General features: G+C 51.2%; 1 protein-coding gene across 1 annotated transcript in view; it reads left to right on the plus strand.

The window, feature by feature from the left end:
* LOC127570016 (TBC1 domain family member 9B-like) overlaps positions 1-17,498 on the plus strand; it is a 56,872-nt gene that overhangs the window by 25,067 nt on the left and 14,307 nt on the right. The window contains 9 exon segments of the mRNA XM_052015200.1: positions 107-257; positions 1,889-2,103; positions 3,136-3,253; positions 6,333-6,618; positions 8,440-8,569; positions 9,596-9,694; positions 12,584-12,652; positions 15,075-15,315; positions 16,144-16,209. Coding sequence (XP_051871160.1) covers positions 107-257; positions 1,889-2,103; positions 3,136-3,253; positions 6,333-6,618; positions 8,440-8,569; positions 9,596-9,694; positions 12,584-12,652; positions 15,075-15,315; positions 16,144-16,209 — 1,375 coding nt within the window.

Below are 17,498 nucleotides of genomic sequence, written 5' to 3' on the forward strand. Positions count from 1 at the left end.
CAGGTATCCTGGACAATACTGTCAGCCTTCCTGATGCAACACATGGCGAAGGTGTGGCGGTACCCCTTGGCGTTTGGTACTGATGTCTCTCTGTTTGCCTGCACAGGCCAAAGAGAAGATGAAGGAGGAATCCTGGAACATCCACTTCTTTGAATTTGGTCGAGGGGTGTGCATGTATCGTACGGCCAAGACACGGGACCTCGTGCTAAAGGGTCTGCCTGAATCCCTGAGGGGAGAACTCTGGCTCTTGTTCTCAGGTATTGCACCTTTGGAACCACACAGGGTTGGTAGAAACCAGTGGCGTCCTTCAGAGAATCGGGTGGAAAGTCCTGCTGGGCTTGGGCACCATGCCACATGAGGACCGTTTGGTATCCCTGGGCCTGTACTCGATGGGGTGCAGAAGGACGAGGGGGGATCTCATTGAAACCTGTTGAATACAGATAGGCCTGGATAGAGTGGACGTGAAGAGGATGTTACCATTAGTGGGAGAGTCCAGGATCCGAGGGCACAGCCTCAGAATAAAGGGACGTCCCTTTAGAACTGAGATGAGCAGGAATTTCTTCCACCAGAGGGTGGTGAATCTGTGGAATCTGTTGCCACAGACGGCTGTGGAGGCCAAGTCATTGGGTGTATTTAAGGCAGAGAGCGACAGGTCCTTGATTAGTGAGGGGGTTAAGGGTTATGGAGAGAAGGCGGGAGAATGGGATTGAAAAAAAAATCAGCCATGATTGAATGGTGGAGCAGACTCGATGGGCTGAATGGCTTAATTCTGCTCCTATGTCTTATGGTGTGTGCCCTGGAGTTACCCTTGGATGGGCTACACTCTTTACAATGGTCTTAATCTTCATTAGACACCCAACTCGGAAGGTAAGTGAAGTGAGAGACTGCTCGGCCTCTTGAAGATGCTCTGCCATTCACTCTGATCACCTTTGATCCACAGCCCAGCTCCTTTCCTCCATATAGAGTTGTACAGCATGGAAGCAGGCCCTTCGGCCCAACTCGTCCATGCCAACCATGGTACCCACCAAGTCAGTCCCACTTGCCTGTGTTTGGCCCATATCCCTCTAAACCTTTCCAATCCATGTACCTGTTCAACTGACTTTTAAAAGTTGTTATTGTACCTGCCTCACCCACTTCCTCTGGCAGCTTGTTCCACATAGATACCACCCTTTGCGTTTTTTAAAAAAAAAGTTGCCCCTCAGGTTCCTATTAACACTCTCACCTTAAACCTATGCCCTCTAGTTGTAGATTTCCCAACTCTGGGGTAGATATGGACTGAGTGCATTCACCTATCTATGCCCCTCATAATTTTATACACCTCTGTAAAATCACCTCCAGGTCTCCTACACTCAACCGCTCCCTATAACTCAGTCCATCGAGTCCTGGCAACATCCTTGTTATTAAACTGGAAAGAGCACAGAAAGGATTTATACCTTTCCTATAGCAGGGTGACCAAACCTGGACACATACTCCCAAGTGTGGCCTCACCAGCATCCTGCTCAACCACCACCCAACTTCTGTGCTCAATGCCCTGACTGATGGCTAATGTGCCAAACGCCTTCACCACCCTGTCTACCTCCGACGCCACTTTCAGGGAACCATGTACCTCTACTCTGAGCTCCCTCTGTTCTGCAACACTCCCCACAGCAAGGATCTTGGCTGCCAAGTGCCCTATGTTATAGCAGTGACTACAACAGGACTTTGACCACCACTGCTTTGTTCTTCCTGAAGTTGTGGTAGCAACACAAGTCTCTTAGACCCACCCTTCTGCTACCCCCTTCCCCATCCTGAGCTGAGAGTCCCCACCCTCTCGCCTTCTCCCCTGGGCTGGAGGGTGTAAGCTGTACCTGGGAGGATCTCCCTCACCCTGCTCCTCGGTCTCTCCTAGGGGCTCTGAACGAGATGCTGATGCACCCTGGCTATTACTCCGGTCTGGTGAAGGAGTCCATGGGCAAGGACAGCCTGGCCACCGAGGAGATTGAGAGAGACCTGCACCGCTCGATGCCGGAACACCCGGCCTTCCAGAACGAGTTGGGCATTGCGGCTCTGCGCAGGGTCCTGACTGCCTACGCTTTTCGCAACCCCAACATTGGGTACTGCCAGGTGAGTACCCCGTTTTCCCCCCTTCGCACCCCCCGCTCCTCCCTCTGCAACCCCAACATTGGGTACTGTACCCCTCCGCGCCCCCCTCTGCTCCCTGCCCCCCTTTCGCTCACTCCTCCACACCCTCGCTCCCCCCTCCGCAACCCCAACATCGGGTACTGCCAGGTGAGTACCTCCGCACCCACTCCCCCCTCCGGTCCCGCCCTCCCCTCCGCACCCACTCCCCCCTCCGGTCCCGCCCTCCCCTCCACACCCACTCCTCCCCACCCCTCCCCACAGCCTGCATACCTCTCTTCAAAACTATTCGCCCATCCCCCCCCCCTCCACTCCCCACATGCCCCCCTCCCTCTCCAGGCTGCCTTCCCCCCTCACTGTAACCCTTCCTCACCCCTTGCTCCCTCTCTCTTCCCCTCTACCCCCCACCCCCTGGAAGTTGCCCTCCGACCCACACCCCATCCTGACTGGGAAATATATCACTGTTCCTTCACCATCGCTGGGTCAAAGTCCTGGAACCCTCCCTAACAGCACTGTGGGTACACCCACACCTCACAGACTGCAGCGGGTCAAGAAGGCAGCTCACCACCACCTTCTCAGGGGCAACTAGTGATGGGCAATTAAATCCTTTGAATGAATCAAATAATGATCTTGCCTTAATGCTTGACACAAGAGTGGAATCTGGAGCAACGAACAATCTGCTGGGGGAACTCAGCGGGTCGAGCAGCATCTGTGGGAGGGGGGAGGGGGGGAAGGATTTGTCCTAATGCAGGATTTTGACCCGAGATATCGACAGTTCCTTCCCCCCCACAGGTGCTGCTCGACCCGCTGAGTTCTTCCAACGGATGGTTTGTTGCCGCTTCTGCCCCAGAAACACTGATGCCTTTGCTGGCAGCTCAGCTGAGGATTGGACCAGCGCAAGCCTTGGGTTGCTGTGGGTGACGGCCTCTTTGAAGGACTTGCCTGCAGGGGGTGGGTGTTGATGGGTGCAGCTTCCTCTGACAAGCCAGGCTCTGACCTCTGACCTCATCCTTACAGGCCATGAACATTGTCACCTCTGTTCTCTTGCTGTACTGCAACGAAGAGGAAGCTTTCTGGCTCCTGATCGCTCTGTGCGAGCGGATGCTACCGGATTACTACAACACCAGGGTGGTCGGTGAGTCTAACTAGCCGCCTGGCTTCCTGTGACCCTCGATTAGAGGCTGTCATAGAGTTGTACAGCACAGAAACAGGCCCTTTGGCCCACTATGTCCATGCCGACCCTTCTTGCCCATCTACACTAATCCCATTTGCCCACATTAGGACCCTATCCCTCTATCGTCTATTGAAGTGTGTGTCTAAATACCTTGTAAACGCAGTGACTGTATCTGATTCCACCACCTCCTCTGGCAGCGAGATCCAGATATCAACCCCTCTCTGTGTGTTGAAATAAAAACTTTCAGATCCCCTTTAAAACTCTTTCCTCTTGCCTTAAATCTCTGCCCTCTTGTTTTTGATACCCCTTGGAGATTTAACAGAGTATCCTGGGCTTAAAGGGTTAGATATTGGGAGGACAGTCCAAATGGAGTTTATTGTTATCTGTACAAGTCCATGTGTGCACGGGTGCAATGAAAAACTTATTTGCAGCAGCATCACAGGCGCAGAGCATCAGATAAGCAGCATTCACAAGAAAAACAAATGTAAAAATTGTGTATAATTTATGTTTCAAGAAAAAAAAGCACAATTGGAAAGAAAAGTCCATTTTAGAACAAAGTGATCAGAGTGGTCCCAGTGTTGCTGTACTGAGGTAGGGTTAGGGTTGTGCAGGTTGGTTCAGGAACTAAAAGGTTGAAGGGAAGTAGCTGTTCTTGAACCTGGTGGTGTGGGACTTCAGGCTTCTGTACCTCCTGCCTGATGGGAGCTGCAAGAAGATGGCACGGCCCGGATGGTGGGGATCTTTGATGATGGGTGCTGCCTTTTTGAGGCAGCACCTCCTGTAGATACTCCCGATGGTGGGGAGGGATGTGCCCGTGATGTATTAGGCTGAGTCCACTACTCTCTGCAGCTTCTTGAGTTCCCATGGGTTTGGAACGTTGCACAGATAGGCCTTGTGTTTGAGCTGTGACCTGCGCGGCTACAGAATCTGATGCTGAGGTGGGATTGGGCTGAGGAGCTGCTGTGCTCAGCACAGTTAGCCGCCTCCTGTGTCATTAAACTTCCCACAATTAGAAGTTCCATTTATTCAAAACATGCATAATTTTTTTAAAGTATATTGTATGTATCAAACTGTGAAAGTACGATTTGGAAACGGGAAACGGCTGCCGAGAGATTATTGCAATTTCACTTGAACCACTTTCAGATTATTGATCGATTCAATTATCCAAGTTGTACCCATGGGCACTGAAGGGAGTGCCTTGCTGCGATGTCTGGTGATTGGTTTATTGTTGTCACGTGTACCGAGATACAGTGAAAAGCTTTGTTTTGCATGCTATTCATACAGATCATTCCAAACATAGGTACATCGAGGTAGTACAAAGAAAACAAAATTGCAGAGTATAGTATTACAGTTACAAAGAAAGTGCAGTGCAGGCAGACAAAGTCAAAGTCGAGTTTATTGTCAGATGCACAAGTCCGTGTGTGCACATGTGCAATGAAAAACTTACTTGCAGCAGCGCCACAGGCACATAGCGTCAATAAAGTGCAAGAGCCATGACAAGGTAGATTGAGAGATCAGGAGTTCTTAATCGTTCAAGAGGTCTGTTCAAGAGTCTAACAGCAGGATAGAAGCTGTCCTTGAGCCTGGTGGTACATGTTCTCAAGCTTTTGCATCTTCAGACATTTGTTCAGAGTCAGTAACATTGCTGTGGTTCACAGACAAGAATTCTACAAACTCCCAAACCCCTGAAACAAAAATATTCGCCTCATCTCTGTCTAAATGAGGATCCCTTAGTTTTACACAGTGACTCTTCAATCTCTATTCTCTCACAAGAGGAAACATCTTCATGCCCACCCTGTGTAGACCACTCTAGATTGTGTACGTTTCAATCAGATCACCTCTCACTCTTTCTGATTCCAGTGGATACAAGCTCAGCTGCTCCAATCTTTCCTTGTAAGACAACCAGCCTGTCGCAGGTATTAACCTGGTAAACCTTCTCGGTCTTTCCTTAAGGAGGAGAATATTGTCCACAGTATTCCAGATGTGGTCTCACCACTGCCTGAAGCATAACTGGCCACCTTCTGCATTCAATTCTCCTACCAATGAAGCATAACATCTGTTGGCTTTCCTGATTACTTGCACTACCTACATACTGGTCTTGGGTGAATCACGCACTAGGACACCCGGATCCCTCCGCAACTCTCAGCTCTGCGATCTCCCACTGCACACATAATGTGCTTTCTTATTTTACCTTCCAAAATGGACAACTTCACTTTTTCGTTCATTATACATCACAGAGTCACACAGTACGGAAACAGGCCCTTTGGCCCAACTGGTCCATGCCGACCAAGATGCCCATCTATGCTGGCCCCATTTGCCCGCACTTGGCCCATATCCCTCTAAACCTTCCCTATCCATGTACCTGTCCAAGTATCTTTTTAAATATTGTTAATTTACCTACCTCACCCACTTCCTCTGGCAGCTCGTTCCATATACTCACCACCCTCTGGGTGGAAAAAGTTGCCCCTCAGGTTCCTATTAAATCTCTCCCCTCTCACCTTAAACCTGCACCCTCTAGTTCTTGATTCCCCAACCCTGGGGAAAAAACTGCATTCACCCTGTCTATGCCCCATGATTTTGTACACCTCTGTAAGGTCACCCCTCATTCTCCTACACTCCAATCAATAAAGTCCCAACCTGCTCAACCTCTGTCCATAACTCAGTCCCTCGAGTCCCAGTAACATCCTTGTAAATCTCCTCCCCACTCTTTCCAGCTTAATGGCATCTTTCCTGTAGCAGGGTGACCAGAGCAGAACGCAATATTCCAAATAGGGCCTCACCAACATCTTGTACAACTGCAACATAACATCCCAACTTCTATACTCACTGCCCTGACTGATGAAGGCCAGCGTGCCAAATGCTGAAGCAACTCGAGCAGCAAATTGCAGATGCATTTGCCTGGATGACACTGGTGTCCAGGAGCTCCCACATGCTGCAGTTGTGACACGTCACCTGACCTGCTGCTCTTAATGTGTAACAACTAACTACTTTAGTTATTTGCGGTCATTGGTTATTTTCCTTTCCACACGTTTTGTTTCAGGTGCTCTGGTGGACCAGGGAGTATTTGAAGACCTCACGCGGGATCACTTGCCCCTGCTGTACGAGTGGATGCAGGAGCTGGGTGTTATCAGCACCATCTCCCTGTCTTGGTTCCTCACCCTCTTCCTCAGCGTCATGCCCTTTGAGAGCGCTGTGGTTGTGGTCGACTGCTTCTTCTACGAAGGGATCAAGGTCATCTTCCAGGTGTCCCTTGCTGTGCTGGAGGCCAACATGGAGAAGCTGTTGAACTGCTCGGACGAAGGAGAGGCCATGACCATTCTTGGCAGGTGATTGGCCGTCTCTCTCAGCCCAGTCCGGCATGACCAAGCCCAGGGCAGCTGATGGAACTCTGGCCTCTTGTTCCCATTGAATCTGCTTCCGGTCCCCCCTCAGGCAGCACCTCCCCATCTCCACCCAACTGCGCCTTTCTTAATTACTCACTTGTGGGACCTGAACATCATTGGTAGGTCCAGCATTCGTCACCCCAATTCTCTGTATCTCAGTCTGACAGCACAGGAACGGCCCTTCAGCCCATCAAATCCATGCCAACCATCAACCACCCATTTACACTAATAGAATAATACAGCACAATACAGGCCCTTCGGCCCACCATGTTGTGCCGACCTTCAAACCACACCTAAGACTGTCTAACCCCTTCCTCCCACATATCCCTCTATCTTAAATTCCTCCATATGCTTATCTAACAATCTCTTGAACTTGACCAATGTACCTGCCTCCACCACCCCAGGCAGCACATTCCACGCACCAACACTCTCTGGGTAAAAAACCTCCCTCTGACATCTCCCTTGAACCCCCCCCAATTACTTTAAAGCCATGCCCTCTTGTATTGATCATTGGTGCCCTATATTAATTCCCATCAACCGCACCCCCCCCCCCCCCCCCACCAGATTCTACCCCTCACCTACACACTAGGGGCAATTTACAGCAGCCAATTAACCTACTGACCTGGGATATGGGAGGAAACCAGAGCACCCGGAGGAAACTCACGCGGTCACAGGGAGAACGTACAGACTTCACACAGACAGCGCCTGAGGTCAGGATCAAACCCGGGTCTCTGGTGTTGTGAGGCGGCGGCTCTGCCCACTGTACTGTCCTCTGTCACATCTATTCTGCCAGAAACACCTTCCACACCAGTGCTTCCATTTCTCTCATCTATGGCTTCCTCTCCGCCAGAACTCTCAGCGTTTCTCCCACGTCTGCTCTCAGTCCATCCCCCCACCCAGATCTCTGCTGGAGTTCCCCTAGTCCTCCCCTTCCACCTCATCGCCCTCCATGTTAATCCTCCCCAATTTCTGACACCTCCAACAGGTGTCCCACCAGACACGTGTCCCCTGCCCTCTCTCTGCATTCTGAAGGGTTTGTTCCCTCTGAGATGATCTGGTCCACTCTTCCATCTCTGCCAACCACTCCGTTTCTCGTGGTGCAGGCGTTTGGGAACATACAACATAGAACATAGAACGTTACAGCACAGTACAGGCCCTTCGGCCTATGATGTTGTGCTGACATTTTATCCTGCTCTAAGATCTATCTAACCCTTCCCTCCCACATAGCCCTCCATTTTTCTATCATTCATGTGTCTAAGAGTCTCTTAAATGTCCCTAATGTATCTGCCCCCACAACCTCTGCTAGCAGTGTGTTCCACACACCCACCACTCTGTGTTTAAAAAAAAAACTTACCTCTGCCCCCTTATACCTTCCTCCAGTCACCTTAAAATTATGACCCCTCATGTTGGCCATTGTCACCCTGGGAAAAAGTCTCTGACTGTCCACTTGATCTATGCCTCTTATCATCTTGTACACCTCTATCAAGTCATCTCTCATCCTCCTCCTCTCCAAAGAGAAAAGCCCTAGCTCGCTCACCTTATCCTCATAAGACATGCTCTCCAATCCAGGCAACATCCTGGTAAATCTTCTCTGCACCCTCTCTAAAGCTTCCACACCCTTCCTATAATGAGGCGACCAGAACTGGACACAGTACTCCGTGCGGTCTAACCGGAGTTCTATAGAGCTGCTTTTCTTCAGTTATCGGTTCCTGAGTGTCTGCAGTGACTGCTGTTTAGAATAAGTTGACTGTTCCTTTTTCTCAGATACCTGGACAATGTCTGCAACACGCAGACTGCTTCACCACCGATCCCACATCTGCATGCGATACTCACCAGTGGCGATGACCCCCTGCCACAGGTTGACATCTTTGAACTAATTAAGGCATCGTATGAGGTGAGCCGTCGTCTGGGGTGAGCGCCTCTCCTGGAATTAAGTTTGTTGCTCATTCTGGGTTCCCCATGTTCATCTGGAAGGTGGTGACGTCGGAGGGAACTCAAGAAATAGGAGCAGGAGTTGGCCATCTGGCCCGTCGAGCCTGCTCTGCCATTCAGTAAGATCATGGCTGATCCGGCCGTGGACTCAGATCCACCTACCTGCCTTTTTCCCCCATCACCTCTAATTCCCCAACTATGCAAAAATCTAACTGTGTCTTAAATATATTTAATGCGGTAGCCTCTACTGCTTCCCTGGACAGAGAATTCCACAGATTCGCTACTCTCTGGGAAAAGTAGTTTCTCCTCATCTCCGTCCTAAATCTATTCCCCTGAATCTTGAGGCCATGTCCCCTAGTTCTAGTCTCACCTACCAGTGGAAACAACCTTCCTGCCTCTATCTAATCTATCCCTTTCTTCATTCTATGTTTCCATTCTTCTGAACTCCAGTGAGTATAGTCCCAGGCGACTCAATCTCTCCTTATAGGTTAACCCTCTCATCTCCAGAATCAACCTGGTGAACCTCCTCTGCACCGCCTCCAAAGCCAGTATATCTTTTATACTGGAGGGTGGTTGATGTGCCTGTAAATTGATGGTCAAATACCTCTTCCCTTCCAAACCTACTCATCCTTCCTGCCCCTACCCCAACCCAACCCCCTCCCTGTTAACAGACAAACAGGCCCCCCAAAAGTCTGGAGTCTGCTGTGTCTGCAGGAAAGGAGGCTTCTCCTACCTTGCTCACGTCGTCAGTGTTTGAAGGACTGATGCTGGGGGTGTCCCAGTGTTTCACACCACTCCCACCCCCTACACTCTGAGTTCCAAGCCCTCACTAGTGGACCCCTTCTGCAAGATCCCCCCGAGGGACGGGGAGCCTTTCCCAAAGACGTCTAATGCTGGCCTTGAGAGCCATTGAGGTGGGACCTGAAGGGACAGGAATCATGGGCTGAGATCACCTCCCTCAGAGGCTGCTTCCTTCCTGTCTGTTTAGAAATTCGGCTCGATCCAAGCAGGAGCCATCGAGCAGATGCGATTCAAGCAGAGGCTGAAGGTGATACAAACCTTGGAGGACTCGGCCAAGCGGAGTGTGGTAAGGGAAGTGAACAGTGATGGCTCAGCGGTCCCCGTGTCGTCTTGGGTTTGGAAGGAAGGGGGGAGGTACACAGGACAGGAAGGGCACCGATAGGAAGAGCTTGAACCGGGTAGGCCTCTTTACTCTGGAGTTGGGAAGCCTGGGTGAAAATCCAGGGGAATGTCGGGGGAATATTATCTTAGTCCAAGCTGACAAAAGAGAGACTTGTTTTTTTTTTAGGAATACTGAAAATGTTGGAAACTCGGCAGGTCAGTCAGCGTTAACGGAGCGAGGAACGAGAGTGAACGTTGGAATGAGGAACAAGGCTCTTCATTAGAACTGGGAAAGTGAGGAAACAAGTTAGTTTTGAGCTGCAGAGAAGGTTGGGGAGGATTAGTAGGGCAGGGGATGCCTCCTGGCTGAGGCACGGGCTGCTGAATCGGTTTCAGTGGTCACAGAGCGGCCTGTTAATGCATTGATGAGGGAAGTTAGAAAGGGACAGAAGAACCACGCTGGAGCTGTGAAATGCAGCAAGGTAGGTCAGAGCTGTTGCTGAACTGGAAACTAAAAGGAGGTGCTGGAAATGCCCAGCAGACCAGGCAGTGTCTGTGGGGAGAGTTATCGTTACCCGTGGATAACCTGTGGTGGAGCTGGACGGTAGCAAAAAAAATAAAATCAAGCTGGAAGATGAGGTGTTGTTCCTCGAGCTTGTGTTGGAGCAGTACAGGAGATCACAGACTGCTCAGAGTGGGGTGGGCGTCTGCAAGTACATAATTCCCCTAAAGTGGCACACAGGTAGACGGGGTGGTGAAGAAGGTGTTGCTGGCCTTCATCATTCAGAACATTGAGCGCAGGAGTTGGGAAGTCGTGTTACAGGTGTAGAAGATGTTGCTGAGACCACACTTGGAGTGCCGTCTGCCGTCCTGGTCACCCAGCTATGGGAAGGGTGTCCTTAAGCTGGAGAGGATGTAGAAAGGATTCAGCAGGATGTTGCTGGGACCAGAGGGCTTGAGTTATAACGAGACGGGACAGGCTGGGACTGTATTCCCTGGAGCAAAGGAGGCTGAGGGGTGACCTTATAGAGGTTTATAAAATCAGGAGGGGTGTGGTTAAGGTAATGGTCACAGTCTTTTCCTCAGGGTAGGGGGGTCTAAAACTAGAGGGTTGAGGTTTATGGTGAGAGGGGAAAGATTTAAAGGGGACCTGAGGGGCAAGTTTTTCCACACAGAGGGTGGTGGGTGTGTGGAACGAGCTGCCAGAGGAAGTGGTAGAGGCAGGTACAGTTACAACATGTAAAAGACATTTGGACAGGTATGTGGATAGGAAAGGTTTAGAGGGATATGGGCCAAATGCAGGCATGTGGGATGGCAGGAAGAGTTGGGTGAAGGCCCGTTTCAGTGATCCATAACTCGATGACTGTGACAGGAAGCTTCAAACAAAGGTGCTTCACAAACCAGTCACCCAGTCTGTGTTTACCAGAGAAACAAAGGACTGCAGATGCTGGAATCTAGATGAAAAACACGACGATGCTGGAGGAACTCAGCAGGCCAGGCAGCATCCGTGGAGAACATAGGACAGTACAGCACAATACCGGCCCTTTGTCCCACAATGTTGTGCTGACCTTTAAACCTCACCTAAGACTATCTAACCCCTTCCTCCCACATATTTATTTTAAATTCCTCCATATGCTTATCTAGTAATCTCTTGAATTTGACCAATGTACCTGCCTCCACCACCGCCCCAGGCAGCGCATTCCATGCCCCAACCGCTCTCTGAGTAAAAAAAACCTCCCTCTGACATCTCTCTTGAACTTCCCACCCATTACTTTAAAGCCATGCCCTCTTGTATTGAGCATTGGTGCCCTGGGAAAGAGGTGCTGACTGTCCACTCTATCTATTCCTCTCAATATTTTGTACACCTCTATCATGTCTCCTCTCATCCTCCTCCTCTCTAAAGAGTAAAGCCCTAGCTCCCTTAGTCTCTCCTCATAATGTATACTCAACGTTTTGGGTCAGGACCCTTCTTCAGAAGTGTTTCTCCATGGATGCTGCCTGGCCTGCTGAGTTCCTCCAGCATCGTCATGTTCTTCATCACCCAGTCTGTGTTTGCTTTGGACAGCAGACTACACCATGATGCAGAATGCAGTACACCAGATAGGGAGAAGCGCAGGGCACTTTAAAGTAGTGTACTGGCAGTGAACGGTGGGCATTGGGAGTGTGTACAATTCGTGCACAGCAAGCTCCCACAAACACAAATGTGATAATGACCGGATCATCTCCTGTTTAGTGTTGACTTAGGGATGAATATTGGTCGAGAGCTTGTGGGTTGATTATGGGTTGGGGAGGGGAAGGGCAGGAGTGTTGGGTGGTGTGTCCTGGGGTAGGGAGGGGCAGTGTCCAAGGGTCGGGGTGGATATGCCTGGAGCGCTGTGTCTCCGTGGTAGCAGATGGTTGGAGTCAGGCAGACAGACCTGGGGTTTGGGTTGGGAATCTGGTTGTCAACAACCTGAAGAAAGTATTTATGCTCTTAAATTGCCCTTAGTATTTTGAATTGTAAAAAGCGAGGTTACACACTAGACTTTACATTGGAAACAGAGTTTATTCTTTGGGTGAAGAGGTTGTCTCACGAGGGAAGGTTGTACAGGTAAGGCCTAAACTCATTGGAGGTAGGTGAACACAAGATTGTAGCTCAGTTTTCTCCCCCTGCACTGCCACTCCAGGAGTCAGTCTGGTGAACCTTCGCTGGGCTCCCTTTATTGCAGATATATCCTTCTGTAGGTTGGGAAACCAGATGTGCGCACAGTTCCAGAGAGATCTCCCCAGGGCTCTATGGTGTAGCTACACGGTGGTCAGATCACGAGCTTGTTTCACTGTTAATTTGTATTTCCCAATTTTTCGTCTGTTTCAGGTGCGTGCAATTCTGACGGACACTGCCTTCAGCATCGAAGAACTGGAGGAACTCTACGTGCTTTTCAAGGTTAGAGCTCTTGTGATGCTGTTAACGAGTCGATCAGATCTTCCTGAAGCACTGGTTGGGCCTTGGCTGCTGAGTTGTGGATGGATCCATATGGTACAGAGGAGTTCCCAGGATGCTCCTGGGATGAGAAGAGGTTGTTAAAGCTAGGATTATTGGGGAAGGTCCAAGCATGTCCCATTTGAGGGCTTCAGGATAGTAGAGAGTCATACAGCATGGAAACAGCCCCTTTGGCCCAACTGATTCCCATCTAAGCTAGTCCCGTTTGGCCCATATCCCTCTAAACCTTTCTTATCCATGTACCTGTCCAAGTGTCTTATAAATGTTGTTAATGTACCTGCCTCACCCACTTCCTCTGGCAGCTCATTCCATATACTGACCACCCTCTGGGTGAAAAAGTTGCCCCTCAGGCTTCTATTAAATCTCTCCCCTCTCACCCTAAACCTCTGCTCTCTAGTTCTTGATTTCCCAACCCTGGGGAAAAAGACTGAGTGCATTCACCCTATCCATGCCCCTCATGATTTTATACACCTCTAAGACCACCCGTCATTCTCCTATGCTCCAATGATAAAAGTTCCAGCCTGCTCAACCTCTCTCCATAACTCAGTTCCTTGAGACCTGGCAACATCCCTGTAAGTCTCCTCTGCACTCTTTCCAGCCTAATGGCATCTTTCCTGTAGCAGGGTGACCAGAACGGAACACAGAACTCCAGGTGTGGCCTCACCGACGTCTTGTACAACTGCTGCATAACACCCCAACTTCTATACTCGCTGCCTGACTGACAAATGCCAAACACCACCTTCACCACCCTGTCTACCTGCAACACCACTTTCAGGGAACGATGTACTTGTAGATCAAGGTCCCCAGGGCACTACCGTTCACTGTGAAAGTCCTACCCTGATTTGTCACCCCAAAATGCAACACCGCGCACTTATCTGAATGAAACTCCATTTGTCATTCCTCGGCCCACTGACCCAGCTGATCCAGATCCCTCTGTAAATCCGGATAACCAGGAGAGTGTTTGGAGGAGGACCGAGGTCAATGGAAAATCATCTGTGGGTGATCTAGAGAGTGGATAAGGAGCAGTTGTCACACTCTGATCCAGCACATTCTCCTGGGAAAGGTGACGGCTGGTAGTTCCATCCAGAACTTCGGAGAGGCAGTGTATGGAAGCTGGAGAATGAGGAGCTCTAGACTATGGACAGTAATGAGGATGTGGGCTGGGAATGGCTCCTCTTTGGCCCAGGTCTGATGACCCAATGCTCACAGAACGAGGACATCACTGGCAAACTCCATCCCAAGTAGGCACGAGGATGCTGGAATCTGGAGCAACAATCTGCTGCAGGAAATCTGGGTCGAGCAGCATCCGTGGGGGGGGGAACTGTCGACATTTTGGGGTCGAGACCCTGCATCAGGACTGAGAGTGGCCATGTCCCCTCTCAGTCCTGACGCCGGGTCTAGGACCTGAAACGTCAGCAATTCCTTTCCTCCCACGGATGCTGCTCGACCCGCTGAGTTCCTGCAGCAGATTGAAAATCCATCCCTAATTGGCCCCTAAGGTGAGGAAGCAGAAGAGAGTCCACCCCATTGGTGGGTGAGGAGTCAGCTACAGCAGATCTCCTCCTCTGTAGCACAGTGCTGGACCACGGGTTTTGCGACAATTAACTGGTTCCACCAACACCAGGACTGAGAGTCACCTGCTTTTTAAAAAAAAAATCTTCCTGTCCCGTGAGACTGGCAAATTAGAACCAAATAGATGGAAACCAGGAAAGATCCAAAAATGTCCCATTTGAGGATTTTGGGATAGTGAGAGGGTTTGATGGAGGACAACGTGCAAAACGCCCTGGATGAGGTTGATGGAAAATCATTGGAGGGTGATCTGGAGAGTGCATAAGGAGCAGTTGTCGCACCCGAGGGTCCGGGACGTTCTCCTGGGAAAGGTGGGTGGGAGTTCCATCCGGAACCTGAGAGGGAAGGTAGATGGATGCTGGAGAACAAGGGAGCAGGTCAGGCAGCAAATGAAAGAGTTACAGAAACCTGTCAGGAGCAGAGAGTCATCCTCCGTCAGATGTGACTTGTTCTGTTGTTCTGAGAACCAACCGCACCGTGCAGTGACAGAGCTCTCCCATTGCCCCAGAGCCCGGCTATTCCCTGAAGAGCAACAGATCTCCTTGGCTATGTTCAATTGCTTTTGAAAGGCCCTGTGGAATCTGCCTCCCCCACCACTTCCTGTGGCTGGCCCAGATTCAATTAACCCTTGGAGTGCTGAACATTCTCCTTCATGGGTCCTCTGGTAACTCGTCCTCCTGCCACTGGCAGCAACATCTTCTCACTAACCTGATCCTGGGCGTTCTCCCCTGCGTAAGAGGCTGCCCAGAGTTGCTGTGTTTTCTGACCGTGTTCCATTCCTTTCACTCTCCCTCAGGCCAAGCACATGACCAGCTGTTACTGGGGCAGCAGTAGCACTGCGGCAGAGAGACACGATCTGAACCAGCCCTACCTCGAGCAGTACCGCATCGACTGTGACCAGTTCACGGACCTCTTCCTGGCCGTCTCGCCCTGGGCCTGTGGCGTGCACTCCCAGGTCCTTGCAGGTCGCATGTTCCGTCTCCTGGACCAAAACAAGGACTCGCTCATCAGCTTCAAGGAGTTTGTCACTGGCCTGAGTAGGTGTCACGTGAGTGTGTGTGTGTGTGTGTGCGCGCCTCTCAACCAGAGCAGTAGTTTCAGAGTCAGGGCTTGTGGGTTTGAAGGTGAGGAGGCTCCGCTCCGATGGGCCGAGTTTAGTTCTCTGCCCCACTGAATTGTGGGTGCTCGGTTGAGCATCGTGAAGGTTAAGATCGATGGGTTGTTGGGCACCGAGGGAACTGGGAGATGGCGATCGGGATCAGCTGCGACCTCAGTGAATTGCTGAGCAGGTCGCCCCGGCTCCTGTGTTGACCCGGTTGGTGAATTCTGGTGACTGGCAGTGGGAGGGGAGGGAGGCCAGAGGAACCTGTGCGCGTGTGTGTGTGCGCGTGTGTGTGTGCGCGCGCATGTGTGCGCGCGCGTGTGTGCGCGCGTGTGTGTGCGCGCGCATGTGTGCGCGTGTGTGTGTGCGCGCGCATGTGTGCGCGTGTGTATTGGGGGGGGTGGCTGGGGGGAGCTTTGGCTCAGAGTTGGCAGTCTTGTCTTTGAGTCAATGGATCAAACCCAGCCCAGAGAGTGGAACATGTAAGTCTAGGCAGATGTTTCCAGCAGCTGTGCTGAGAACCAGTTACTCTCTGAGTACGGCCTTCCTTGGGAACACCCCACCAGCAGACAGCACCCCTCCCTCCACTGCCCTTCGGACAGGCCACTCCCTCATCTCTGATGCTCAGACAGGCAGCACACTCCTGCACTGCCCTCTGAGTGTCAGTCTGGATTCCTCGCCGGCTGGTGGTGTTCCCCATGGGAGATGGGTGGTGACGGACAGCTGAGAGGCTGGCTTCCGATAACCTGGCTTTGTCCGACAGGTGGGATGTACCATGGAGACCTCGTGGAGAAGCTGAAAGTGATGTACAGACTTCACTTGCCGCCAGGTAGGACTGACAACAGCCACTCCTCAAAAAGCAAGGTCGAGTTTATTGTCATCTGCACAGGTCCATGTGTGCACAAGTGCAGTGAAAAACTTACCTGCAGCCGCATCACAGGCACAGGGCATCAGATACACAACATTCACAAGAAAAACATGAAATATGCATGATACTTGTGCACAAATCACACACACATAGAACAAAAAGCAAATTCATTGTCGTGCAAAGTGGTCCCAGTGTTGCTGTACTGAGGTGGTGATTAGGGTTGTGCCGGTTGGTTCAAGAACCGAATGGTTGAAGGGAAGTAGCTGTTCCTGAACCTGCTGGGGTGGGACTTTCACACACTCCACCGCCAAGTTCCAGGGTCCTCTTCCCGTTGTTGGGTTTTACCTGTGGAGGGTGATGACCTCTCACCTGAGATGGTTGACTCAGGTTGGGTTTTGGTTCCACAGACGCTGGTCACACCCCAACACTGTGTCCCAGTCTCATTCTCCATCGTTTCCCTGGATAACGAAGGGCACGTTAGATGTTGGACTGTGGAAGGCATCACAACTGAGCCAGTTCCTGTCCGTTCTCAAGCCCCCATCTCCTGGCCAGGATCCAGGGGTGGTGACCAGGTGGACAATCACTGGGTGGGACCCCCGAGCTTTCCTGTAGATCAGCAGAGATGAGAATGGCCTCCTGGGCGAGCCTGGGAGCTCCCTGGGGTGGCTTGGTATCACACTGGGGAAGGAGCAGAAGGCAGTGGTGGCCTTAGTGTTAACAGCACTGGACCAGCAAGTGCTGAGTTCCCATCCCACTGAGGCGACTGAGTTTGATCAAGTGTGTGACTGGTAACGGGCCCATATTTCTCCCAGTTTGTTATGATGTAGAAGGAGGCCATTCAGCCCGTCAAGTTTATGCTGGCTGTCAGACCAATATCATCATCCTGCCACTCCACATTCCCATCAAATTCCACCCCTCACCCACACACCAGGGACAATTCACAGCGGCCAATTAACCCACCGACCCGCGCATCTTTGGGATGTGGGAGGGAACCGGAGCACCCGGGGGAAACCCACGCGGTCACGGAGAACATGCAAACTCCACACAGACAGCACCAGAGGTCAGGATTGAACCCGGGTCTTTGGAGCATTGCGGCAGTGGCACTACCCGCTGCACCGGTGGAACTCTGGTCAGCATCTGCATTTCTCAGTTGGTGCCCCTGTAGGGAGAGGGGAAAAGTTTAATCCCAGGACCCACACAGGAAGGTGCGATTTCCCCCCAGACTCCATCCCTGCCGCGTTTGCCACCAC

The sequence above is a fragment of the Pristis pectinata genome, chromosome 4 (assembly GCF_009764475.1).
Source record: "Pristis pectinata isolate sPriPec2 chromosome 4, sPriPec2.1.pri, whole genome shotgun sequence".
Lineage (NCBI taxonomy): Eukaryota > Metazoa > Chordata > Chondrichthyes > Rhinopristiformes > Pristidae > Pristis > Pristis pectinata.